The 26,634-nt window shown below is 40.7% G+C and overlaps 1 protein-coding gene across 15 annotated transcripts in view; it reads right to left on the bottom strand.

Annotated features, from left to right (window-relative positions):
- ryr1b (ryanodine receptor 1b (skeletal)) overlaps positions 1-26,634 on the bottom strand; it is a 65,684-nt gene that overhangs the window by 16,623 nt on the left and 22,427 nt on the right. For 7 of the 15 annotated variants that reach the window (XM_014338233.2, XM_014338234.2, XM_014338239.2 and 4 more), the window contains 64 exons: positions 25,880-26,013; positions 25,309-25,550; positions 25,031-25,223; positions 24,202-24,418; positions 24,021-24,125; positions 23,687-23,790; positions 23,506-23,589; positions 23,257-23,416; positions 22,967-23,114; positions 22,650-22,855; positions 22,115-22,289; positions 21,776-21,984; positions 21,350-21,696; positions 20,935-21,070; positions 20,635-20,795; positions 18,685-18,847; positions 18,506-18,592; positions 17,936-18,162; positions 17,123-17,567; positions 16,476-17,039; positions 16,154-16,354; positions 15,703-15,811; positions 15,469-15,615; positions 15,075-15,348; positions 14,817-14,934; positions 14,576-14,708; positions 14,261-14,355; positions 14,041-14,176; positions 13,773-13,956; positions 13,522-13,633; positions 13,277-13,397; positions 13,010-13,179; positions 12,608-12,828; positions 12,271-12,361; positions 12,048-12,188; positions 11,794-11,957; positions 10,963-11,041; positions 10,795-10,884; positions 10,423-10,575; positions 10,163-10,240; positions 9,980-10,055; positions 9,773-9,896; positions 9,564-9,679; positions 9,385-9,452; positions 9,107-9,228; positions 8,787-8,836; positions 7,968-8,028; positions 7,730-7,856; positions 7,528-7,636; positions 7,351-7,432; positions 7,034-7,164; positions 6,589-6,909; positions 6,193-6,433; positions 5,781-5,868; positions 5,604-5,696; positions 5,162-5,176; positions 3,663-3,833; positions 3,315-3,374; positions 3,073-3,207; positions 2,798-2,910; positions 2,579-2,675; positions 2,377-2,483; positions 2,236-2,287; positions 2,066-2,146 (listed from right to left, as the gene is read on the bottom strand). In XM_014338233.2, coding sequence (XP_014193719.1) covers positions 2,066-2,146; positions 2,236-2,287; positions 2,377-2,483; positions 2,579-2,675; positions 2,798-2,910; positions 3,073-3,207; positions 3,315-3,374; positions 3,663-3,833; positions 5,162-5,176; positions 5,604-5,696; positions 5,781-5,868; positions 6,193-6,433; positions 6,589-6,909; positions 7,034-7,164; positions 7,351-7,432; positions 7,528-7,636; positions 7,730-7,856; positions 7,968-8,028; positions 8,787-8,836; positions 9,107-9,228; positions 9,385-9,452; positions 9,564-9,679; positions 9,773-9,896; positions 9,980-10,055; positions 10,163-10,240; positions 10,423-10,575; positions 10,795-10,884; positions 10,963-11,041; positions 11,794-11,957; positions 12,048-12,188; positions 12,271-12,361; positions 12,608-12,828; positions 13,010-13,179; positions 13,277-13,397; positions 13,522-13,633; positions 13,773-13,956; positions 14,041-14,176; positions 14,261-14,355; positions 14,576-14,708; positions 14,817-14,934; positions 15,075-15,348; positions 15,469-15,615; positions 15,703-15,811; positions 16,154-16,354; positions 16,476-17,039; positions 17,123-17,567; positions 17,936-18,162; positions 18,506-18,592; positions 18,685-18,847; positions 20,635-20,795; positions 20,935-21,070; positions 21,350-21,696; positions 21,776-21,984; positions 22,115-22,289; positions 22,650-22,855; positions 22,967-23,114; positions 23,257-23,416; positions 23,506-23,589; positions 23,687-23,790; positions 24,021-24,125; positions 24,202-24,418; positions 25,031-25,223; positions 25,309-25,550; positions 25,880-26,013 — 9,564 coding nt within the window. The remainder of the gene's footprint in view (positions 1-2,065; positions 2,147-2,235; positions 2,288-2,376; positions 2,484-2,578; positions 2,676-2,797; positions 2,911-3,072; positions 3,208-3,314; positions 3,375-3,662; positions 3,834-5,161; positions 5,177-5,603; positions 5,697-5,780; positions 5,869-6,192; positions 6,434-6,588; positions 6,910-7,033; positions 7,165-7,350; positions 7,433-7,527; positions 7,637-7,729; positions 7,857-7,967; positions 8,029-8,786; positions 8,837-9,106; positions 9,229-9,384; positions 9,453-9,563; positions 9,680-9,772; positions 9,897-9,979; positions 10,056-10,162; positions 10,241-10,422; positions 10,576-10,794; positions 10,885-10,962; positions 11,042-11,793; positions 11,958-12,047; positions 12,189-12,270; positions 12,362-12,607; positions 12,829-13,009; positions 13,180-13,276; positions 13,398-13,521; positions 13,634-13,772; positions 13,957-14,040; positions 14,177-14,260; positions 14,356-14,575; positions 14,709-14,816; positions 14,935-15,074; positions 15,349-15,468; positions 15,616-15,702; positions 15,812-16,153; positions 16,355-16,475; positions 17,040-17,122; positions 17,568-17,935; positions 18,163-18,505; positions 18,593-18,684; positions 18,848-20,634; positions 20,796-20,934; positions 21,071-21,349; positions 21,697-21,775; positions 21,985-22,114; positions 22,290-22,649; positions 22,856-22,966; positions 23,115-23,256; positions 23,417-23,505; positions 23,590-23,686; positions 23,791-24,020; positions 24,126-24,201; positions 24,419-25,030; positions 25,224-25,308; positions 25,551-25,879; positions 26,014-26,634) is intronic. The other 8 variants (XM_014338236.2, XM_014338241.2, XM_014338243.2 and 5 more) reach the window with 3 other exon arrangements.

Below are 26,634 nucleotides of genomic sequence, written 5' to 3'. Positions count from 1 at the left end.
TTACACTTACATTTATTTTATCACCTATGAAACAGCTTCTCTTAATCTTTCTTTGTGTTAAGCTCAGTTAAGTGAGCAGATTCTCACTGTTTCCATCAGATAGTGGCCAGTTTGTTTCAGCTAAACTATTCTTTTCAAGTGTTGAATGAACTTGTAAAAAAAAACAAGCTGTTTTAGTGTTAATACTCGGGACTCTTGAAGACATACAATTCTCTTCCAATGTATTAGTGTTGGAGACAGTTATTCCAGTTTATGATATCTAACACAGGTGCAAACATTCAATTGCAGCAATCATTTCATCCCAGATTGTAACACACACTTCACATATTCTTCTTAGGAAGCAACATCAGTTGCTGGAGTAAAACAACATGCAACCCCTGCTTCCAACAGAACAGCTTAGGGTTGATCTACTTCACAGCCTAAACTTATATTTTATGCTACCTGGAGTAGCCTGTCTGTATGTGACGCTTGTCTGCTTTTTAGATAAACTATAAGACCCTAAACTGAAACTGAGGAAAAGTTGCTTGCTTGACTAAATATTTTCGACACTTAGAGTTTTGACTTGTCACGATATGAAAATAAAAAAAGACTGTTCTATTCAACAACTTTGAAATATTTACTCTGAAAAAGGCTGATTGGTTATGAGCACCATTTAGTTACACAGCAGCAGTCTTTGTCAAACTGTCAAATCACTCATCACCCTTCAGATTTATTTGAATTAGATTAATAAAGGTATGTGATATTTTAAAACTACTGAACACTAGACAAACAAATGAGTCTGCACATCTGCAGACACTGCATACTGTTTAATATAACATATTAAGATTAAAGTGAATAAAAAAACACACAAACTTTAATGCTGCGTGACGCAGTATTCTAACTCACGCTATTCGGACTATGCTGCACTATACTTGTCTTTTTTATATTATTCTGTGGTACAGTACAAATACTATAATAATAGCAGGTAATGAACAACCATCCTGTTGACAAAAGAGGTTACATTTGACCCACCCACTGCACATCATGCACAGACCCCCACCCAAAGCACCCAAACCTCTACCTAACCCTCCCTCCGCCCCCCTCCCTCGTGAGCCTGAAGTGTTTTAAAAACATGAATGCACTTTTCTCTGGTTACAGAGATTCCGCTCAGCATAAGAGTATGAATAGAAAGAATGGAAAGAAACTGTGTGTATGAATGAATGTCTCTGTGAATGTAGCTGTTGTATGCTCGCATGAGTGTGTTTGGGCTTGGGGCGGTATATGTACGGCTGACTGTGCAGGCTTTTACTGTATTCTTGGTGAGCACAGAGAGGGAAACTTGTTAGCGCTGTCCAATTCAAAGGAAAGACAAACAAAAATCAATTAGTTGTCAGATGTTAGAACTCTAGTTTTCAGGTGAGTCTATATGGGTGAACACAGTCAAATTAGCAGGTGATTACATGAGTTGTGAGTCAGAAAAGGGTGGTGCATGTCTAGAAGACACTGACCACAAACTCTGAGACTTGCACAGGGGACCTGTTAGGGATCCTGTGCTATGGCTTAATTAATCGCCATTATCTGTTTCTTACTAAATGAAGTCTAAAAGGGGCAACATCACAATTTACGTATCAGGTTCCAAAAGGAATCACCATAGCTGCAACATCACAGTGTCGAAACATCTTGGGCTTGGAAACTGTGATTCTGAAATTTTAATAGCTAGTACAGACTCACTTGTCTGTCTTCACCTGGGTTTTATTTTGAATTCTTTAGCTGCCGTCATCTCTACACTCGAGTCATGCAATTTAGAAAAAACAAAACAAAACAAAAAAACATTCTTTCAGAATATTGATCCCGACTGGTGTGCAGAGTCCAGGAAAGGCATGCACAGGTCAGTCCACCACAACAGGAAATAGACACGTGGTGTGAGTTAACAAAAGGAAGACAGAAAGGAAAAAAAAAAGAGAAATGTAGCAAGAGTGGGGTGGGGGGGATGTGCCGAGTGTGATGTCATGGTGTAGTCACTCAGTGCGTAGGGAGCTGCTTCTCCGCTGACTCCCCTGCCTCCCTTCCCCTGGTCCCCCCATACCATCTCTGTCTGTCGCACCTCAAAGGATGGCTCCTCCCCCTCCTGTTCTCCCCCTTCGTCCTCCTCACCAATGTGGCAGCTCTGAAAGCAGCAGACAGAATGTCGGTGAATTATTCTCTTCTGAAGTTCAGCTTCAAGATCTATTCCCATTGGTGTTTTACAGGTCTTACCTTTGCCATAATATCAGCATATGACATATAGAGATGGTCAACATCAAGTTTACTGTAAAGAAATACCACAGAGCAGGAATCAGTAAGTGTCACTGAGGAACAGGTCAGAGAACTGAGGCAGAGGAAGAAAGACGCTCTCACAGCTTTTCTGTAAGAGCTGTGCGGCTGAAATGAAGAATCAGCTGATGAAGGGGGTCAGGCTTCGTCTCAGTCTCCTCTTCCTCTTCCTCCTCTTCTTCCATGGTTTTCTAATCGTTAATAGATAGGATAAAACATGACAGACCCTTTGTATAAAGAATAGACAATATGCCAGTGATGAAACATTAATGAAAGTGTAACTTACTGATAAGTCATCAATCATCTTGTCTTCAAATGAGTAACCCTCGGTTTCTAACCAGTTGCGTTTGTATGCATCCAAGAACATGTTGGTTACCCTGTGCCTGCAAACAATGAAAGATCACTGACAATTAGGGATAATTAAGATAATTAGGTATAATGCCTCATAAAGCCTTTTGATTTTATTGTCGATCATGTTTTGAATAAGTAAGTTGCTAATCATTACGTGGTGATGTTGTACAGAGGCGTCATCCTGAAACAGGCCACCACAGCTCTGCGACGCTGTTTAGACAGCAGCTTGTGCCAAACCATTTTCTTTGACTTGAAGGGATGTTCAGTCTAATGTACAAAAAATAAATAATTATCTTGGAAAATGTCTCAATTTTCTTAAGCTCTGCATTGCCTGCTGGGTTATAGTCATAGGATCAGAGAGATAAGGACTTTTTAAACGGAGAGCCAGTTCCAGACCTTCTTTTATTGAGGATGCCTGGTTGTACTCACCACTTCAATGTGGTAAAGGACAGCAGACACCTCTTGTACTCTCTTCACCACCTTCTCCGGATCATCGGCATCTTCTGCTTTCCCAGACATCTCTTTATAAAGAGACATCTGCCAGCGCATTGCTGGGTCCTCTACCTAAAATATAACACGTCAATGTGTATAATGAACAGAATGAATAGATTTATACAGGAATGCGTTTATTATCTTCTTTCAGTTAGTAAAGAAATAAAAAGTCTGCCTACCTTGCCTTGCAGATGCAGGTTGTTGTGCAAGAATTCCCTCACCTCTTCATCTGTGTCTTTCTACGAGTTAAAGAAACCAAGATTTGGAGGACATTTATAATCCTATAGTTTAGTAATTAACAGCAAGCAGCCTCTAAACAAATTTGGGAATGAAAAAAGTAACAGAGTTATATGACTGTGGAAAAATTATTATTATATATATAGAGAGAGATAAAATCATTTCTACCCATTTTGTGTCAAAATGTATGCTAACAAAGAAGCAACGCTTTTGCACTATAGAAATTTAAAGCGCTATTAATCTATGAAGCAAGTTTTGCCCAAAGAAATCACATTAATAAGCACAAGTACCAGTGAGTATCTGATCTTGGCAAGGTTGATGAGTTCCTGGTCTGCAGGAGAGCACATATTGAGGCCGATGGGAAGCATCTTCTTTAGCGCTGCTACAATTAGGGAGGTCTGCACAGAGTAGCGGTCCCCCCGTCGCTTCTTCTTGGTACGCTCCTGCTCTGAGCTGCCAGACTACAGAGAGATTAAACTGATTGAACACTTTCTATTCCATGAAGCAACTATATGGCACCAATAAAAAATCCCTTTTCAGAAAATGGTTTGTGGCATTTAAGGCTTTGGAGAATATTTAACAACTAAACAACATATTTTCTTCAACTTTTCATGTCATGTCATGTGCTTCATTGCTGCACCAGCAACAGGTGTTACACACAATGCAGCTTCACTGTTAGTACTGCAGTGGCCAGACAGGGCACATCCTGTCCATTGGACATCACAGAGAACAGCACATGGGGTCAGCTCCATCGCGTGGAGCTCTTCTCACACACTCCTATCCAGAGGCTGACAATGCTCATTACTGTCTGTTGTCTGGCCTCACAGCACCCTCTCTGCCCTTATTGTGCATGCTTGGTGTTGGTGTGTGTGGGTGGAAAACACTCTATGGGCTTTGAGAGTCATTGTGATGATCAGGAAACAGAAGCTCACTACAGTAATGCCCATCTGATAGCCCAGGAGAAGAGGTTCTACTTGCACCAACCACGTAAAACATCAAACAGTGATTAGGTTTATTTAACAATTTAATGGTGTCAATGAACATGACATGAAGTAACGAGTCCAGTTAGTAAATATGATGACAGTATTCTGGTGATGTAGTGAGAGCTAGCTTAATTTCCTGCAAAAGATCCAGCGACTGACATTTGCTACTGGTGGACCGAGCAACAGCAGGGAATGGACTTTTGGTTTAAACAGCTACTGAAAAGAGAAGAGTTCCCCAGCGCAGGAATCTCTGACACAAAAGCTGAAAAAAAAACCCCAAGCATCAGTGACACAAGTAACATCACAGTAGCACGGGCTCCATAACTGTATCCAACAAGGATCATCGAAAGGCAAACTATTTACTGGTCAAAGAAAAACAGGGTGATGGTACTCGGCTGCAGGAGTGCACACACCAAATTATATACGCTACTGCTCTGCCGAGCACCATGAAACCTTTCACACTACTGTGATCTACAGCAAAGAGCTTTCATCAAGCTGCTCCGGACCCCTACTCACACATATACAGACACACATAAAAGCATATGTTTGCGACACATTCACACTCACATTCTTTACTCCTAAAAAACAACTAATATATTTGTGTATAATATAATCTCACACTTCATTCATTCACTCATAGATGTGTAGTGAAGTCTCTCCTAAGAGGAAAAACCCTGTATGTGTGTGTTTGTGTGTTTGTATACGTGTGAATATTGGGATCTGTCTATTAGCAGTTGATGAAATGCCTCCGCAAACTCAGGGTGCCATGCGATCAGCACAGCTCTCGTGCACAAACACGGTCTAACCTCTCCATCTCCGGCCTAGTGGCCCAGCGTCCAACCCCGACACAGGATATATATGGAGAAAAAACAGTTAGCAACAATCTTACTACTACACTATATACTGCCGCTTACACAGACCTGGGAAAAAAAGGATATTAATATTTATGTAACAGCCCATCAGTCTTCTTGTAGAAACTTATTTGTGAAATGACTGAAATGAACACTTACAGAATAATCATAAAGCTACAGCAGCTTAAAGAAAAACAATGAAATAACAGCTGAGAAAACACCAAGAAGGGCTTCCTGTTACTTTTCTCTGCTTGTAATGGGTGGTGTTAGTGAAACATTAATTATTAGAGTTTAGTTTCTTAATGTGTTATGACTCAAGATATGGAAGTAGGTGAATCAAACATCTAGAGAACAGGCAATGTTTTACTTTTACATTTCCTTTGCTCTCAGATAGTACCTTGCTCATCTTGCTCTTACTGTCAGCAGTCAGGAAGGACATGTTGTTGATCTCATTCATCACCACGAAGTTCTGCTCCTCCCTCTTGAAGTTCTGCAATATATAACACAATAAAGATGCTAAACGAGAGACGGAATAAATGCATACATATATGATGTCATAAAACAGAAGACTTACGTGGGATTTGGACCAGAAAATGAAGACCTCACCCACCATCCTGAAAAGCTCCTCTGCATCTGGGTCTGGACAAGTCAGCCACCTTGCCCTACAGACACAGGAAGCAATAGATAGTTCTTAAACGTGAATCATGACCAGCAAACAAAAGGGTGAAATGAAAGTGGAGCTTTCTTTTAAAACCTTGAATTATTGTTCCTGTTGAGTTTCCTGTTCTACTGTTCAGATTTTGAATTTATTATTTCTTGTAGGTTTAGTTCCCTGGTTCCATCCCTCTGCCTCAATAACAACATTGTGCCTCATTGCAAGACAAAAAAGCGTCATATTATGCTCCCCATAATTTCTAATTTCAATAAAAAAAAGAAAACTGAAGCAGAAATGTGTTTCATATAAAGGTGCTGCTAATCTCAGCTACCTGTTGTTGTCCACGTAGCGAATGAGCAAAGGGTAGAGAGCGTACAAGTCCCGACAGAGTACAGCAAACTCATCTCGAATGGTCCCGTTTTCGCTGTCCACCTCTGTTTTGCCCTCCATGCGCAGATGATCCTCCTCTGCCACCACCTTTGCTGCACGCTTCTTCAGCTTTTCCATGGTTGGGATAAAGTGGGATTTAAGCATCTCTGGTTTAGCCCTGCTGACAATGGGCTGAGCGAACACTGGACAAGGCACAAAACATTTGCCAGTCATCTCCAAATAATAGTTGTGTAACATGTGAAAATGTAGCTGTTTACACATTATGATATGCTGCAATACTATAGCTATGTGTCACGTGACATTATTTTGGCTTATTGTAAATCCTCTGGTCACTAACCTGCTAATCTTTTCATCCAAGAGGCTTCATCTATACCCAGGTTGTTAACCACAATCTTCATGATGCTACCCAGCAGCTGGTTGAGTTGCTCGGAGGTGACAGCGGTGCAGAGCTGGCCGTCCTGCTCGGGGAAGTTCTCTGGGCCTCTCTCCCACCAGCGCGGGAGATAGTTGCACAGCATGGGCAAGGTGATCTCAATCACATGGGGCATTTCTGTGTAGCGAGCTCCAGACTCAGCCAGGTCATGGATCTCTTTCATCAGAATCTCCAGTTCTGGGATGTCAGGACACAGCTCTTCTACTTGATTGGGAAGACCAAGAACTAAGCGGGGAGAGAAAAGACGAGTGAAATCACGGACATGAAAAATAACTCAGCATGAACACTATCTAATAGTTTGAAGCATGCAAAATGAATCATAAAGGTAAAAGAAGACAGCAAAACTCACTCGCTCTCTCTCTAGGAGTCTTGGTCGTGTAAACAGAAAATGAGTTGAATTCATTTAGCACTGGTTCAAGAAAGGCTACCGGCATAGCAGCTGCTAAGTGGGCCAAACACTCGCCAAGAGCTGGTCGCTGTCTGTAAAGGAAGGAAAAAACACGCATACTCATAAGATGTCTGTATGAAATAACACATGCAAAATCAACCTTTGAAAGAATACATGCACATAAAGAAAAATAAATGTTTCTTGCTATGATATTTGATATATAATGAAAAAAGTAAAACTAGTTCCAGGCTTTTTTTTTAGACCATGTCTCTACTCACTTCTCCACATGTGGAGTCTTCACAGTGCCCAAAGAGTAGATGCTGCACATTAGACGATAGCAGGATATCTGCAAGTCGTCCACTGAGAATGTCGAGAAGAGACTTCATTAGCTCTGAGTTGGTCCAGAGTAACAAGTCATTAATGGTTCATTTAAAGGACAAAAGCATTCTACTTACTCATGACATCATCACCAAACTGGTGTTGGGCAATGTGGTCAAACAGTGAAGTGAGGACTGGCAGCAGGGCAGTGGTGGTGTAGTTGATATTCTGTGCTACACCCTTAACCTGTAAACAACACACAAATACAGATTTCAGTTCACAAGAAAAACATGAACACATTTGTTTAGTGAGCAAAAAGAAAAGAAAACCCTCTCTGACCTGGTTTCGACTGGACACCTTGCCCAGTTTCAGATTTTCAACCATCTTCTCAATGTCATCCGCAGCGCTCTCAAAGAACTGACGCAGGCCGGCTTTCACAATCTCAGGGCCTGATTTCATAACAGTCCTTAAAGAATACACAGAGAAAAAGTTTTTCTAAAAATCTCAGACAGTTTGTTTCTATTTTCTCTTTGCTTGTGGAGCAACAGGGATGTTTTATGGGTATATTGTGATCTACCTGGCATCCAGTGATCGTGAGAGAATGTGCAGGCAGTTTACCACTGCAGGGGCATCCGTTCCTGAAAACATAACAAAAAAGGTGCATTGTCAGTGCTATCCTTCAGCTCTACAAGAGCCCAAATTACTGCAAATGCCACAATTAGCTCTAAACCTGGTATACAGTTTGTTGGGAAACATTGAGCAAACTCACAATTACACTACAACGGTAAAGTCTGAATCTTCTGAATCACAAATGTTAAATACATAGCTGAAACAACAATAATTATTATTTAAGAAAAGAGCATAAAAAGTTGTTAAAAAACAGTTTCTTAAGTGCAATGCCACCATCACAGAGTTTTATTTAGGCACGTTTAAAGTGGAAGATCATATTGTGCTGGTGAGACAAGCTCACCTGTCCACTGGCCATGTAACAATGACAGTCTACTTAAGACATATGGTGGTGAAGGGGAGTAAAATGACAACAAAGCATTCATTGTCTCATATAAGCCAGGATGATAACACACGACAAAGCTGCAGTACAGTACCAGTGGATATCTGACGCCGTCACAGACATTCATGCTAACTTTGTGGATACCTTTTAAATCAAAGACAAACTACAGCAAACATTAAAGCCAAGCAAAAGCTGAGCTAAAGACAGAGAAGAGAAGAACTGGTAAGTTAGGAGGAGGTAACGATGATTTATTAGTTTGATTAGTATGTAAAGTAAAGGTAGGGAGGAGGAAGAAGCAAAAAAATAAAACGCTGTAATAAAGAGAAATTACACAGGAAAACAAATACAGAGATGGTGACAGGGCATGACATCATGCAATTTCCTTACCAAAAAGAGATACTCTGTGCCTCACCAAAGCAGCCAACTTACAGAAGATACTGAGGTAGGAGGAGAAGAGAGGAAGGGAGAGAGGAAGGGAGTATAGTAAGGGGAAACAAGGCAGGAAAAATGTTTGAAGTACACATAAAGCAAAAGGAAAGTAAAGGAGATCATGGATATCACACAACAGGAGAAAGATGGAGGGACATGGAAGGAGAGGACAGATACTATCACACTGTCCTAGAGGGAAAGGAAATGCCAATTTTTTCAGGACACATAATTCAAGGTAAGATTGATTTTTTTTAAAAATATGGTTTTATGACACATACCTCGCAATCATCTCCTTCTCTTTATTTGAGGAATGACCTCCACTGCCCAATACTTTGGCAGGAGTGGAGAGAAAGTACAGGCAGTGGTTCTTGAAGTACTGATTTACCAGCGGCAAGAGGATCTATAAAAAAATAACCCAGCATAAAATATCCAATTATAAATAGTATCTGCTTAGTAAAGCTACAGAATAAAAGGCGTTTCTCAAAATCACAAATTGTGGCAACTATCACCCTCTGACATCCACGGGAAAAAAAGTACGACGAATAAAGAAGCTCACCTTGGCAAAGAATTTGATTTCTTGTTCGTGTGGTGACTTTTCCACTCTACCGCTGCTAACTACAGCCTCTGTTAGAAAAAATAAAAATAATAATTAAACCACTTCTGACTTTATTTCTGGTCTAAACAGCAGTGCACACAGTATAAGTACAAAAATCTATGTGTGTTCAATCACAGTACCAAGATGAGCGATGAATTCCTGGGCAATGTCCATCCATTTAAGAAGCTTCTGAAGGAAGCCATAAGCAAAACGCTTTTCAATGGAGGAGATGTCCTGTTCCATATCCTTTAGACCTCTAGGAGTGGAAAAAAAGATGGAGGAAATATGGAAGGAGTTGAAAGAGAAAAACGGATAGCTCTAATCTTAAACTCTGAGAGCTCCAGCTTACCTCGTCACAGCGTATCCATTAAGCTGGAGGAACTTGAGCAGATCCTGGGCTTTCTCCCTGTCTCTGGCCTTCTCCTTAGCCGTCAATGTGTCATAAGGCACGAGCAAAGGATGAGTACCACCACCTAGCAAGGGCACAAGTCATTTTTTAATCAACATATCATTAAAAAGAAAACTCCCAGTTTACTGTAATAAAAACTACTCTTGCCTTTGGACTGTAGCTCCAACTTCTTCTTCCTGCCCCAGGTGTTGTGATAGTTTTCTGCTAGCTGTTCAGCCATAGACTATGTGGAAAGAAAATAAATAATTATTCTACCTAGTTCTTTAAAGGTATGTGAGCAACTTGTATGACCTATAAATGCTGGGGAAAATCTGACCAGAAGAGACATACTTGCAGCTCTCTGGAGAGGGCCATTCCTGAGATGTCTACTGGCTGAGGGCTGTATCCGTGACTCGGATCATAAGTGGCCTGAAGACAATTTAAAAAAAGATCTTGTGTGTAACAGTGTCCATGTGAAGTTTTTCAGTAAAAGAGAAACTCCATTGTTTCCCCAATTTAATTAGGCCAAGAGAAAATTCATTTTGCATGATCCACGAATGTTCTGTTTTCACACTTATGTAAAAACCTTGCATTCCTATATGGACTTTTACCTGAGCAGTTTGAGAGATTTTGCGCGTGGCGGTGGTGGCGGCGGCCTTTTTCTCGACTTCTCCTTCTCCATCCCTTGCTTTCTCTATGGTCCACTCCCATGCTAGCATAGCTTTGACGGATTCTTTAATGGGCCAACGATAAATCTCCTTGTCCTGAGAAAAGAAGGTAGAGGGCTTTACAATTAACAACTAAGCTATACTATGAATGCCCATAACAATAATCATGCAAAAATAGTCAAAAGGTAATGAATACTAATTAAGAAGATCTGGCATCCTCATATTTAATGGAACACAGGGACACTACAAAAGGTTAGATACGATTAAGTGTTCAGAATTTCAAGCTTCAGACTAAAACAAGTGAAAAATCATTACCTTTTCAGAGAATGTTTTGTATGGCCGGAGCATCGGGTGAGTCTTAGCATTCTCATCTAGCACCTCTCCATACGTCCAGTTGTTCTGAATCTGAAAAATGATTTAAGCAATTATTACAAGCAATACTTTAAAAAACATTATTGCTTACATTATTCCCTTATTACTGACCTTTTCAAAAGCCCATTTATCATGAGTGTGTTCTGCATACTTGTTGATGAAAGGATCCAGTCTCTCTGGGATGATAGTGCTGAAAATTTAGTCATATTTACTGTTACTCAAATAAGCTAATATCTAAACTTAACTTCAGAATGCCACTATGACTTTATAGAAATTACAGTGTAGTTTCATGTAAGATGTTAAGAGCTGCCTTTTCAGTTACATTCATAACTGCACTTGAAGATTTGAGCAACACTTAAACACACACACCACACTCCACAGGATGCACTCAGAAGCTGTCCTACAATTTATATATATATATATATATATATATATATTTTTTTTTTTTTTTAACTGCTGAGTGACTGTCTGCTGCTCGTCAAATACATTTTATTGCAATGTTGACCCTTATGGAGTGCCAGGACTGACATAATGAATTAATTAAATACACCATTAAAAAATTTATTAATTGTGGCAATAATTGATTACAATTGTCAATAAATAAATAAATAATTAATATATAAAATTTCATTAAATATTTATTTAATCAATTATTTCCCATTTTAATGAATTCCTTTCAATTATTGACACATTTAATTAATTATTTAATGGTGTATTTAATTCATTCATTCATTCATTCATTCATTATGGCAGTCCCAGCATTCCATAGACCCTGTGCTAGCTTGCATATGACAAATACAACTGAAACTGGAAACAATCTTTAAAAAATCTGTTCAAATATGTAATTATAACTATCCATCACTGACAAGGTACACGTTGACTCTCTTCCAAAAGCAATAATGCACTAAAATAACATCAAACAGTCTTTCTTTCAGTTCTCACTTGGTGGTCTCTACTGGTTTTGGATCAAAGTTGCCTTCAGCATCCACAGAGGCCTTTTTCTCAGTGTGAGAGGAGTAGCTGGCATCCACATAGTCAGGGGGGATGGCTCCAGCTATAGCACAGAGGCAGGGCATGGCAATCTTGAAGAGCTCTGCATCAAATTTCTAGAATTTAAATTCATATTAGAGAAGCCAAGTTAGTAATTCCTTAACTTAAACGATGTGCACTTATGGAAGGTTAACAACATCTCCCACCTTGTGTGCCAACGATTCGAAGATTCCCCAAAAGAGTTTTCGAGAAAGATGCAGCTCCTCCTCAGAAGTCACCCCAAAGTTCGCCCATCCATTTGGCAAGCAGTAGTACTTCCAACAGCGCTCATAGTGATTGGTCAGCAGCTGAAGCAATTCAATTCATATGTGATATAAAAATTAGATTATATAAACAAACAAACAGAACGCTGTTATACAGAAGACTCACCTTGAGAGGCATCTTTGCATATTCATTGAGGATGGGTACGTCAAACACCAGCCGCCTAAGCAAATGCTGCAGCATAGAGGGTCGAAGGTATCTGTGGATATCACCGTAAGTTTAAAACTGTTTGAAAAGGCACGTTTCATCATTCACTTCAAAGTTTGTAATTTGTTGTGAATTTGCCGTTATCATTAGATCTTTCTTGTAAAAGAGATAATGTCTCGAAAACCTCCCCAGGCTGAATAAAGGTTAAACAAATAGAAAATAAAGGCTTCCTTTTTGGAGTTATTCAGCTCGCTTATTTAGCATTTGCTATACAGAGAGGGTTTTTTTAAATACTGACTTGCAGAGGGACATGAGACACTCCTCTATAACATCCCTCTGAGCCTTGGTAAGGGCTCGGCCACGAGACAGGCGATAAATTGTGTGGAGCATGGAGTCGATCATGATGGCCCGGTGGTCTGTTCCAGCAAACAATGGCGCACACTTTGTAAGAAGAGGCAGTACAGCCGAACAGAGGTAGCGGTTCAGAGCCAAGGCCATTTCAGTTGTGCTGAATGCCGCCTAAAATCAGAGAAGACAAAAAACTGCTTAGACTCACTGCATTACCTTAAAGACAGACGGATACATTAACTATATCAAAGGGAATCTATAGCAAATTACATCAATATGCAGACTTTGTACTGAAATCTAGAATTTACAGAAGGAAATTTTATCTGTTAGGTCTGTGCCTTTTTTTTCTCACCGTATCCAGAGAAGCTGCAGCTCTCATGTCAGGCAAGAAGCCAACCTCAAGCACATGAAGCAGGAAGTCCTGGTTATCAATACCGTACACTCTGTCGAGGAAGAGCACCATGGAGGCCTTGTGGTCTGGCACAAAACTGGCAGACATCTTGGGCTCAATAATCTGGCCATCTGTGGTTAGATAGGAAAAAAAACCTTATGAAGTAGGGCGCCACATTTTGTAAATTATTACAAAACATCCCTGTATCAGCACAACTTTTTATCCAACCTTTGCCATATGCTGGAATCTGCACAGGTAAGCTGATTACTCCAACCAGGTCCTCTATAGGCACCAGAGACCTCAGGATGGCCCTGATTCTTAGAGCTTCACCCTTACCCGCTTGGATCAGCTACAAATAAAAAAAATAAATAAATTGTGCTATATGAAACTAACTCCTACAAATCAAACACCCACAGATCCACTCTTCCTGGAGGTTTGAGGGATAGAAATATGTTAAAAGCTGCTCTACTTACATGCATCTCTGGGGCACAGCGACCCAGCAGATCAATGAGAGCCGAGTAAAAGGACATGATGGCATTTCCCAGATGCACACGGTTCTCCTCGTGCTGTTCCTCACCACCAAACCTGCCAATCCAGATAATGTTATTTTCTATAAGAAAATTTGTTGTGCTGCTGTGAAACTACACAGTGATTTGTCTAAGCTGTTAGTTGGTGTTATTCTGTCAACAAAAATCGAATTCACTGCCACTGCGCCAGCCCTTACATGAAGCGCCTGTCTTTCTTAACAGTGGGCCCATCTCTTGCCGGATCCTCTGATATCTTGATGGCCTCCTCCATTGCAGCCAGCAGGCCATTACCACCCTCTCCTCTCAGGGCTGGGCCAAAGCACTCAGGGCGACGGATGAGCAGACGCACCACAACGGTGGCATTCTCTTCCACGCTTTCTCCTAAGGGGAGTAGGTTGTAGGAGGAGGTAAATATTAGTGGCGACTACTTACAAATCTCATCATTATAAAATAGTCAAAGCCAACCATTAACGAAGACAGCAAAGCGGAGGAAATCCAGGTATCTCTCTCCGCCACAAGGATTCCAGCCAATGTCAGGGTAGCCCTTAGACAAGAGCATTGGACACATCTGCAGTCCACAGCCTGCCAAGTATGTCACCACCTACCTCGTGTGAGTACCAAAAGGAGAGATTATCAGATAACAGTTCCACTATAGCCTTTTTTAAAAACATTTTTTCTCTCTAACCATTTCCAGTTCCTGCTCTTGTAAAGCCAAGGCCAGCTCGTTATTGTCAATACAGGAGGCTGCAGCCACATCCAGGGGTGTGGATCCACGCATGCCTACATAGGGATATAATCAGTGAGTTTATTCATTCATCACCTGGTATAAAGATCCCAGCTCATTAAAACTCATTTAGAAACGTCTTACCTGCATGCTTCAGTGAATTAAATTTTATTATAATTGTTTCATGATTATTCAAAATAAAAAACATTTTAAAATAAAATCTGTCCATAATAAGCCATACACAGAGTACAGTAAACAGTGTAACAGGGGACTCACCCAAGCCGATGCCGCTGTTCTGCAACAGGTAGCTCAGATGGTCAAACATAGAACGCTGGTTCTGTCGGCTGATACGGCAGAAGTAACACAGGAAACGACAGCAGCTGGTCACCATTTGGGGGAATCGAATCTCCTGGGCAAGAAAAAAACAAACATTTTTCTCAGATGCATAATGTCTGATGTGTGCTGTGTTATAAATTGCAGGCCTGGAAAGTGAAAGACTTGAAGAAATCACAGTTACCTTCGAATCTCCTCCTCCACCTAACACGTTGACCATCACTTCCATCACAGTCTCATGCATACCCAGAGCTCTCATCAGATTGGGGTGTTGGTAGAACACCTTGTTATTCATGATATTTCTGAAAAAAAAAAACAGAAGCCATACATCAGTGTTACATTACTTAATAAAATAACATCACATGTTCTATTATTATAACTCAAAATGTAACAAACTAACTCTAAAATTCCAAAGTATACACTATTTATCCCCCACACTAACCCAATGCTCTGGATCATAAGCCGCTCCTCTTCAGGACCCATCTGGACGATGAGCAGTGATCGGATCTGTCCCAAACACTCAAGTAGTTCCATGGTGTCCTGAACGGACACGGCATTGATGGCATATGCTTTGGGCAGTGCTCGGATCAGCTCGCCAAGACCGTCGTACAGTCGGTGTAGAAGGCTGAACATCAGTCGCACCAGCTCAGGGTTCTGAACAAAAGACTCCTGAGCCCAGTGGATCATGGTGTGGGAGATCAGCTCCTGAAGGGTGCCTGGGTGAAATGAAGGAAGAGCGTGTTATAAACTCAATTTAACTCTTACCCTAAAGCTAAAAAGAAAATGCAGATCGGGTCCTTCAACTGTTTCACAGGTAATCTAAGTGTTAATCTTACTGGGTTTTGCTTCTTCCTCCACCTCTGGCTTTTCCTCCTCCTCCTTCTTCTTACGGAGGCTTTTAACCTTGTCTACCAGACTAACAAGTCTGCCCCTCAGTGAAGTGTCCACCTCCTCCTCCTCTGGTTCCTCCTCAATATGTATACCTATGGTAAAAATGTGACAACAGCATTAAACACCCATAAACAGCTTTTCACACCTGAAGAAATTCATAATTACACAAAAATGCTCACCACAGTGAAGCAAGAGGTCATTGTGGAATTCTGCCAGTGTTTCCCGCACGTCCTCGGGAACTGGAGAATCTTCATCCTCCAAGTGTTTGAAGTTCGTTAGCATAAGAACCTTAACAGAGAGCACATTATAGCAGCTATATCAGGATATTTTGTGTGTCTTTTGCTATAAATATGGTTTGTTTTGTTGTCGTCTGAACAGCACATGGGAAACTTAACAGTTTATCATCAAATCTCAAGAACTAATAATTAATTCATCAAGTACATGGTTTGTACTTAATCATTATAATTAATCTTTAAATCCTTAGATCTGATGATAAACTGTTAAGTTACACTGATCACAGTGTAAGTTCTTACTTTCCAAAGATAAATATCAACTAAGAAATACCATCTAAATTAATTCAAACCTGGAGCCTATGAGACATTTGTTTAGTGTGATAATATTAGTTATTACCTGGTCCTGTGGAGGCGAGCGGAACTCCCGGGTCTTGCGTGCAGTCTCAGCAGCTGACATGGTGAAGGCTCTCATTAGCTGGTTGTAACGGACACGTTGATTGCTCTTAACATCATGGACAAACTGGTCTGAGAATGCTACAATGGCTTCCACCCTGTGTCTCAGCTCGCAATCGCAGAAGTACTGCAGGAGTGTGCACATCTGAAAGAGCAAGGTGAGACAGGAACATAAGTTCTAATGTTCTAATATGAGATCCTCTGACACAATTATCCACATCAGGTGTAAAACTGTAAAGCAGTCAGAGTTTAAACATCACAATGACCTGCAGTTTGACAGACTCTGGCAGCGTCATCTGTAGCAGTCCTTCCTCCAGACCCTCGTCTTCCTCCTGTGCTTCTGCTTCCACTGCCTCTGACTCCTTCTCTTCCTCTGCTTTCTCTCCATCTACCTTTCCTCTCTTAGCCTCTTCTTTGTCCTTTTCCTCCTCTTCTCCTTCTTCCTTGGGCTCAGCCTCTTCCTCCCCACCCTCTCGTTTCTCCAGCTCTTTTAGCTCCTCCTCTTCCTCATCCCCAACCCCTTCATCCTCAAGCTCGTCTTCGGCTGCTTCTTCCGATTCCTCCTCCTTCTTTTCCTCAATTTCTCCTTCAGCAGCTCCACCCTCTTCAGCTTCCTCCCCTTCCTTTCCACTGAAAACATTGGGATCGATCATCTTGAGAATGTGCTTGGTGTCATCATCATTGAAGATGCCCATAATAAGCAGTGTACTGATTAGCTTCAAGATTGGGACAAAGTGGAACTCTACACTGCCTCCTACTGGATCCCGCATGGCCTGGCTACCATCCAGCACAGCCTCTCGTAACATGTTAATCGCCTTTGTTTTCAGCTCCTACAGAAGCAAAATAACAAGTAAGTAAAGGCAGAAAACATTTAAGATTTTTGGTTTAATGCACCTTGTCTCCTGTTTCTTACCTGTAGAGGAAAGACAGGACTAATGGTGTACAAATCAGGGTCTGTGCCAACAAAATTGATGGATGAGAAATGCAGCTTTGGCCGTAAGCAGGTAGTGAGACCAACACCAGGTAAGGAGTGGGCTTTTATTGCATCAGGATAGAGCTTGATGCTGAGGGTCTCTTCGGTCATGGGAACGATGAATTCCCTGTTGGTTCCCAAGCGTGCCCGTTTTGCTGATTCCAGATGAATGCTGATAAGCAGATCATAGAAGCCGCTGCGAAGAGGTCCAGGTAGGTAGGTGTTCTCAATAGCATAGAAAAGCTGGGATTCATCCACATGACTGCATAATGCATGAGCCACTCGGTTGTTCCCAAGTGCGCACACAGCACAGTAGAGCATGAGTGTATGATAGTGGAACTTCATCAGATCCTGACGCTCTGACAGCTCCAGGATATCAATACATCTGTGGAAAAAAAAAGTCAACTTCATTGCATTGTATGCATTATATGATCATGACAAATCTTTTGTAATAACTATATGTTAATCGCTCTATATATTTACCTTCCCTTTCTTAAATCACACTCTCATGATAACAAAAATGTATTTTTTGGTTTTCAGCTCTCTTAATGCGGAAAAAAGAAAATAGCTTCTTCCTCTGACATCTCTAAATACATCGGGTATAACAAGTAACTGACATTTGCAATGATAAAGTTAAAAGATGTAGGGATTGCTGATCTGCTGCTATCTCAATTATTTATAGCAGGAATGTCATAAATGCTATATGAAAACTCTAAACTTAAGAGTTTTCTGCATCGACATTCTGTTTCTGACCTGTTCTCCTCTGGGATGTGCAGTGCCATCATGATGAGAGGTTCAACACACTCCACCATCCAGCCTAACCGCTCATTTACTTTGCCCATCTCTGGTTTGAGGAAGTGATTTGGCATACGACTCCAGATAACTGGAGTCAGCATCTGGACATCCAGCCTCGGGGGGCACTGAGGGACTGGATTGTTACGTTCACTGTGGAACATCGCAGCTGAGATAGGCATGATGTTCTGATATGAGAGATACAGTAGAGGTGAGCTTACTGTCATTTGAAGGAAAAAAATTAATTCAAGTAGATTTGAAAAATACAGAAATTCAGATGTGAAGGTACAGGTAAAAAAAAATAGTGGTTCATTTTATTAAAAACACCAAACATCATCATTAATAAATGATGGACAACATCTGGTCCAATATTAAAAGAGATAAGTAGGAGAATTGCAATGCAAGATTGGACCGTGCTCCACTCCCAAAGACCACCAACGTGGGTCTGACTTACATTACCATACATTTCTAAATTGGTGACACTTTAAGAAAAGGCAGCTGCAAAAAAGAGTGAAAACCGTTCCATCTGACCTTGAGTTTGCCCAACTCTAGCTGCACCATGTTCTGACTGAACGGCTGAACGAAAACTGCAGGGAAGAGTTTGGTGTTCGGCTCCACCTGACAGAGCATAGCGTTGTCACATAGCTCATCAGGATACATTTAAAGCAAAGAATAAAAAACACAGATAAATCTATTTGACTTTCCCTTACCTGGTAGAAAGTATTAATCTCCTTTCCATTTGCCATAAAAGTCATTAGACCTGTTGCCAGATCAACAAGGCAGCCAATCACCATGTCCTCCTGGCTAAAGCGGGTCTGTTGATTGCTGACCAGGTCCCCTCCCCACACCATGTAACAATTACTGTGCTTCATGCTGCAAAGAATGAGCAAGAAACACAGCTGTAATGAAACTCACTCCAGTTAAACTCATCTGTCTCAATTGAAATACTGCAGCTGATCCAAATTCTTTACAGTAACTAACAAACCAAAAAAAAGAAGTAGATGTAAGCAAAATAGAACCCTAACTAACTTTGAATTGTATTTTCTTTATTTTATTTTCTGTCATACACTGTGAATATGAATAGAGCTTCAAATAATGAGTTCAGCATATGTAAAAGTAACCTGATGATTGTATTTTCTACAAAATATGAGTTTTTTTAAGAATAAGAAATTGTCTGTGAAGGTTCTCAGTCATCCAGGTCATCGTAGTCAAAGGAGCTTGCAAAGAAAAGCGTCTGGACTTCTTTAAGTTGCTTGAAGACGTTTCACCTCTCATCCGAGAAGCTTCTTCAGTTCTAAGGTCAAATGGTGGAGAGTCCCAGATATAAACCTAGTGGGAGTACCCCCCACAGAGGGACAAAAGGACCCCCTGATGATCCTCTAATCGCCTGAGCCAAGGTGTGAAACTGGGTGTGGGTCCCAATCAGCCAGAGTTTCGGGTGTGTTCATTGTGAAACCTGGCCCCACCTTATCATGCGAATTCCTGAGGTCAGATGGCCCAGGATGTGAGTGGGCGTTAAGGCGTCTGGGAAGGGATCTCAAAACTGGATTATAGATGGCAGAGAGTTGGTGTCGTAAACCCCCGCCTCTGTTCAAAGATGGTCGCTCACAGTGGACATAGATGGCTTCTTTCACTCCTCTTTCAAACCATCTGTCCTCTCTGTCCAAAATGTGAACATTGGCATCCTCGAAAGAGTGTCCTTTATCCTTAAGATGCAGATGGACTGCTGAGTCTTGTCCTGTGGAGGTGGCTCTTCTGTGTTGTGCCATGCGCTTGTGAAGTGGCTGTTTGGTCTCTCCAATGTAGAGGTCTGGGCATTCCTCGCTGCACTGTACAGCATACACCACATTGTTAAGTTTGTGTTTTGGCGTTTTGTCTTTCGGGTGAACCAGTTTTTGTCTGAGCGTGTTGCTGGGTCTGAAATGCACCGGGATGTCATGCTTGGAGAAAACTCTCCTGAGTTTTTCTGATACACCGGCTACATAGGGGATGACAATGTTGTTGCGTCTGTCCTTCAGTTTCACACCTTGGCTCAGGCGATTAGAGGATCATCAGGGGGTCCTTTTGTCCCTCTGTGGGGGGAAACTCCCACTAGGTTTATATCTGGGACTCTCCACCATTTGACCTTAGAACTGAAGAAGCTTCTCGGATGAGAGGTGAAACGTCTTCAAGTAACTTAAAGAAGTCCAGACGCTTTTCTTTGCAAGCTCCTTTGAATAAGAAATTGACTTTTTGCAGCAGCCAGGCGAGGAAAAGTGGGCAATTAGCATGAGGGGGTCTTAAATAGACACGAGCTTAAACAGATAATGAACTGAGAGGCTGCATCTCAAAGTAAGTAAGATCCATAAATTTTTTTTTCACTGTAAATCATATAAAGCTGCTCTAATGAAGTCCCAGAACAAAAATATGGAGCTGGAAATAAGCTTGATGGGTCCCTTTATTCATTTAGGTGCAATGCCAAATTAATATGAAGGCATATTTAATTTGTAATTTCTTTGTGTTGTTTGTCTTTACTTCCACAGCATTTAAATAAACAAATCTAGCCTAAATGTCATTAGATTAAATTAAGATTAAATAAATAATACATAAAAAATATATTTATAAGTTTTCCTCAATGATTGGCCAGCAATAATAAAAATTTATGCACGAAAAAAACTAACCTGTCATGTATGTTGCCTCTGTCATCTCCCACTGTGACAGTGACACTGCGGACCTTGGAGAGGTCAAAGTTTTGATCATACATGTGGTAATCAGGAGTGACCCAGCCAACCCAAACACCAGACGGCTCCTGCCCAGCAAAGATCCTCACAGAGTAGTAATACTAAAGACGGGGGAAAAAAGAAGAAATCATATTATTTTATTATCTACAGATTACATGAAAACTTAAAGCCATCATTCAAATTGACAAAATCTCAGGTAATAATATGTGTAACTGTAGCAAATAATAACGTGAATCTCACAGTGGTGGTATTTTGGATGATCTCAGGATCATCTCTGTCATCAGGGACCACGTCTTCCACCAAACGTGGCACCGTTGGAGGAGCAGGAGGAGGGGCAAGAGGTGTCATGGCTGCCTTCTTGGCTTTGGAGAAAAATCTGTTGTCCACGGAAGATAAATAACATTTGGAATTAGTGTTTTTTTAAAGGCTTCTAACTGCTTTACAGTTTCAGTGGATTTCATTCTAAAAGAACAAGCCAAATATCACAACTTCAGTTATTGGTATGTAGCACAAATATTCGTAAAATCAAACAAAACAAATAAATATAATAAAACAGAAGGTGATTGAGATTGTTCTGTTTAATTTATATTAAACCAGCAACCATAACAGTCCAGAAGATTTTCATTATTTTGCAGTGACAAACTGACAAACTTACCCTTTTTTCTTTCCCTTTTCTGACATTGTGTCCTTCTCATTTTCCACGGAGATCTCCTTAGGCACAGAGGGGTCCTTCTTGTCCTCTTCCTGCTCCTTGCGACTGGCAGACTTTTTCAAAACTTCAAACTCTGAGTCAGGTTCTACCACTGCGACTTCCTCCTCAGGTATAGTAAGGGCACGGGTGAGAGGGGTGGTACCTGCCGGGATCTTAAAGGTCTCATGGAACTGCACAGGCATGCTGAGTCTAAGGAACATCATATCAGTGTTGGCATTCTGCGACCCAAACGTCTTGTGCGTCAGCTTCAGACAGGGGGCGCTGTCCACGGTCCCGTCAACACGGGAGACCTAGGAGACAAAAATACAGAAATCACTCATTTTGAAGTTCTAACTTTATTAAACTTTACACATGTCTCTGAATAGTTACCTCAATATGGTTGTGATCAGCAGGCACAGGCCCAAACTGGGGCAAACTTTTACTGAACCACATGGTGATGTCTCGCTTCATATTGATGGCAAAAGGTTCAAATCCTTCCTGCAGGCCACAAATGGCAAAATAGCGCAGGCTGCTGACATCTTGACCAAGATTAATCCTTCCAACCTGAGATAGACCCAGGGTACACACTGGAATAAAACCTGATGGGTAGCATGAAAGGGAAGAAATTAGTTAATCGTTTTTTCAAGCTGCTGCTTATAATGCAAACTGGCACCAGTAACTTTTAGTTATTGGTGCTAATGCTGGTACTATAAAAAAAACAGTTCTCACCATCCCCAATTTCAATATCTTTGAAAGCCATCTCTGAGCCTGAGTCACTGATCAACATTTCTCCATTGAGTGTGAACATGATGTTCATCTCAGTCAGGTCTATCATACAGCCAACGACATCACCAGACTGCCACTGGCGGCCAAATGGTTCATTGCCAATATGCCACCGCTGGGCCTGGAAGAGGTTACAACAAATAAAATATTACCTATTTCCACAAAAACAGAGACATCATTTCCACCAGCTACAGTGTGCTACAGTAACCTTTTTTAGCTACTGACTAATACATCTTGCCTCAGGTTTACGAAACCTCAACCTTCTCCTATACAAAAATAATAAAGACAGTGTGATATTTTCTATTCCTACAACTTAAAGAACTTCTTTCCTCCTCAAAATTCAATATTTCTAATAGTTTGAGATCCACGTCACCCATTCAAAAAGATGTGAATGATTTAGAAAACATTTACACAATATAATTTTTTATAGACCAAGTTAACAAGTCTAAATTCGATTTGTAATGTTACCCTAGTGACTAACCTTATTGCCATTAAAGACGTAGGCCAATTCATCTGCTCCCAGTTCAGTGTCAGAGTGGACATTAGGACGTGCCCAGCCCACTCTCATCTCCCCCGTTGAGACTGCCTCAAACTCAAAGTACCACTTTCCTTGGGTGACAGCATACGACTTCTCTGCCCTGAAGATTCGCACCTTGTCCCCACGGGTGTTCTCAAGGCCATGGCCAGCTGCAGTGAAAGAGGGAAAACAAGACAGATAAAAATAAGAAAGACAAAAAAGGTGGTGTAAAAAAGATACTGTGCATTTAATTAGCGAACACATGAGGAAAGATTACTTACTGCTCTCCTGATCTGGAGGCTCAATGTTGTAGCCATAGCCAATGAGTGTACGGACAGCGTTGTTAACGCTGTCTCGGTTGGTTTTCTTAGTTCTCTCATCCAGCAGGTTGTAAGGTACCAGACGAGGGTTACGCTTATTAACAATGTCCTGAAAAGTGTAAAAAATGCAGCTTTATATAGAAAAGAAAAAAAATATGCAATGCATGTGATTGTAAGTGATTGATTGTGTACTTTAAGACAGACCATCCACCAATAAATAAAAGATCCACTAAGGATTGGGAAATCATCACCTGGACAATGCTGTAGGTCCATCCTTGCCGTACTCGGTCCCTCGCCCAAACATTATGCCCATTTTCTGCCAGTTTTTCTACAAGCTGATTCTGGTTTGGTGTCAGCTTGACATGGCTGAGATCAAGCGGGGCAGGCTTGTATCCGTTGCTCATCACATAGCTAACAGAAAGATATGGTTACATTTAGATCTGCATAGTTAAAGTATAAAATTATGACGAAACAATAAGAAATATCTTTTGTTTTCATACGTCTTGGGAAGCTTGATTTTCTTTAGATTCTCCTCCGCTTTCTCATCACCCATACCAACATGGCAACCCAGTGCTAGGAGAGTCCTGCGGGATAATAAAGTAAAGACATAAGTTCACCAATAATGGGACATAAGCGTTTTCCTCTGACCTTTAAATCTCTCAAATCTAACCTGCTACTCACTTGAGAGTCTCAGCAGACATCTGCAGATTGTAGTTCTTCTCTGGTTCAGGCAGACTTTGGAAGTCCACCAGACAGGGGTGGAGTTTCTTGTTGTCATCCCTAAACTGGAGGGAAAAATCATAGTTTTTTACCCACAGTTTATAAATGTGTGTAAATTTATATATGTATATGTTAGTTCATGCTTTTTATTTGCTTGTGTAAAGCATTTTGAAGCATTTCTAACAGTCATATTAACTTTTAACAGTTAAAAGCTCTAAACCACTTAAAGCTGATGTTGTCAAACCACTAATCTCGTATAGTTGCATCTGTTCTGCAGTGCTGACACCATACTCACAATCCCATAGGTCCAGCCCTGCTCAATACGAGTGATAGCCCAGAGTTCGTGAATATTCTCTGCCAGTTTTTCTCGGATACGTTCCAAGTGGGGTGGCAAGACAATCTATAAAGCAAAGGAAAGTCAGAAAACGAAAAGAAACAAAGACATCGAATACTGATTTTAGCTGAGGGGATTTTACCTGAATTGTGTCCACAGGGCAGGGGGTGAAAGATGTATGAGTGAGGGACAGAGTAGGACCCAGAAGATTGCGCACACCATTAAAGTCATGCTTGTACTCCTTGATATGTTCAATACGCATCCTCTCTCTAGGCAACAAAGCCTCGTAGCATGGCGCATAACCAGGTGGGGGCATGAATTTAAAGTCCCCATGACGACCACCGAGGAGGAACCGAGCCCTAAGGAGACAAAAACCAAGTGAGTCCAAGTCTTTATCTATACGACAGAGGTTTATATACTACTAAACTCCTTTATGACAATGGTTCATTGATCTTTAGAAAACTCATAATACAGAAAAAATTGATTTTATTTCTGTGCCAGTTCCTGAGCCTGTGTTTCCCTTCTTGTACTCATCAGTCAATGATGCATAAGCCCCATCTCAGCACTCTAAAGATTTATTACAGACAAATCCTGTAAGAGCTTTTAAGTGACAGGACTCTGAAGATTTTAAAGCTATTATTTGGGAGATTAGACAATAATCTAAAGAAATAAAAGAAAAATAATAATTATTAAAAATATAAAACTGGAGAAATTCTGAAATATAATGCAATAATAATTATTTTGTTACTTCCCCATTGTATATTATTACACCAATAGTCCAATAATTGAAATTAAATTACAATTTAAAAGGTGACAAACTCATGAAAAACCATTAAATTAGCTTCTGCTTGCATAATTGCATTGCATCAACATGTATCACATGAATTTACTGTTTATCAGTTACATTAATCAACAAAATACAAGTAAATAGTGAAACAGAGGATTACGCTTTATTTGTATGTTAAACTTACTTGACCCCAGCAGAAAAGCTAATGACAGGAAAGAAGAGGCCATCAACATTAAAGTTTTCAAACATTCCCTGAACTGGGTGGCCATTAATACGGAAGGAGATACTGGGCACACTGAGATCCAGACAGCAGCTTACAACATCATCGGCAGCCAGTGTATGTGCACTGGGCGAAGCCACCTGGCGGGCCACAGTACCTGAACAGTAGAGCAGGTAGTAAAGAGGTTGTATTGGTTACAAGAGATTGTAAATCTTCTTTTAAAGGATTTAAGGAAATCTTACCTGACCACAGATGCAGTCCATCAAAGCCATATGAGTAGAGGTCATCTCCCACACCATTACCACCCCAGCCTTCTCCTCCTCCAGGATAGGGGCTATAACCTTCAGTCAAAGCCCAGCCTACCCGCAGGTGACTCGCCTGTGCTGTCACAAAGGCTTCCACATGGTCTACCATCACCTCATAGTACCACTTCTTATACTGTGTTGACCCCTCACATGTACCCAAGAAGATGTTGGGCCTTACACTGAGTACAGAGGAGAAAGTACATTAGCATTAACTTTTATAGACAACAAGGGGAAATAACTAAAAACTAACAACGTGGAAATATTGCAAAACAATGTATATTTGGACACTTGTGCACCTTTAATTTCTGCAATATCCCAGAAGCATTAGTGTTAATACTTGTGTCCTTTTATATTTATATTTATCTAATTGTATCTCTATTTCTACACTTCTTTTTATGCTATTCCTTTGTTGTCTGTTGTATTTATGCTGCTATGATAACTCAGTTTCCCTCTGGGATTAATGAAGTTTCCCTGATTCAAATTTTGAAAACAACAGTAGTTCAAGTACCTGGTGACATAGTTTACAATGCTGGTCTGTAGCAAGAGGTCACGACCTGGAAGTAGATTTTCAGTGATGAGGTTCTGGTTGGACCTCACAGCTACACCGTTACACACACAAAGAGAGCGCAAGACATCCAGCACCTAAAGGTAGAAGCATAAACACTTTTATTAACTTAATTATCACTGGATTATCCGCTGGTTAAGATTACTAAAAACAGAACAGCAAGAACAAAAAGGATTTTTATGAGTCAGATTCATTCAGACATTTAGGACTGTCTTTACATTATGAGATAAACAGAAGAACTGCTGCCCATGACAGGAGAGAGACAGACACCAGCTAGCTACCACCAACAGGCAAAAATATATTTGCCTGGATTTTGTCTTTGCTTTCTCTTCTACTTTTTTTTCTTTACCAGTTTATAGATCCATAACTGATGTGATGGCCCACTAATACCTCCTCCACAGGAGATACTGGTAAGAGGAGATAAACTAGTGCCTCCAAAGCACTTTAGCACTGATGTAAAATCAAGCAAACAGGCAGTCCTTCATGCACACACCAATTTCAAAAAGTGCACAGTGAGAAAGGATGTCGTGTCTGTGTGTCTACAGACATGCATCTAAATCTTGCATATTTTGATTACATCTGCAAATCCTGACAAGAAACAACAGCAAAACAGATTTAACGTGTTAATGGGAAAATATTCAAATATGAGTGCATATCATATGGAGCTAATTTATTTTCCCTTTCAGTTCCTGGCAGTG

The sequence above is a fragment of the Haplochromis burtoni genome, unplaced genomic scaffold, assembly GCF_018398535.1.
Source record: "Haplochromis burtoni strain Fernald_Lab_line unplaced genomic scaffold, NCSU_Asbu1 Contig_36, whole genome shotgun sequence".
In the NCBI taxonomy this organism is placed as follows: Eukaryota; Metazoa; Chordata; class Actinopteri; order Cichliformes; family Cichlidae; genus Haplochromis; species Haplochromis burtoni.
The sequence above is the reverse complement of the archived record's forward strand: the minus strand, read 5'-3'. Positions and strand labels throughout refer to the sequence as shown.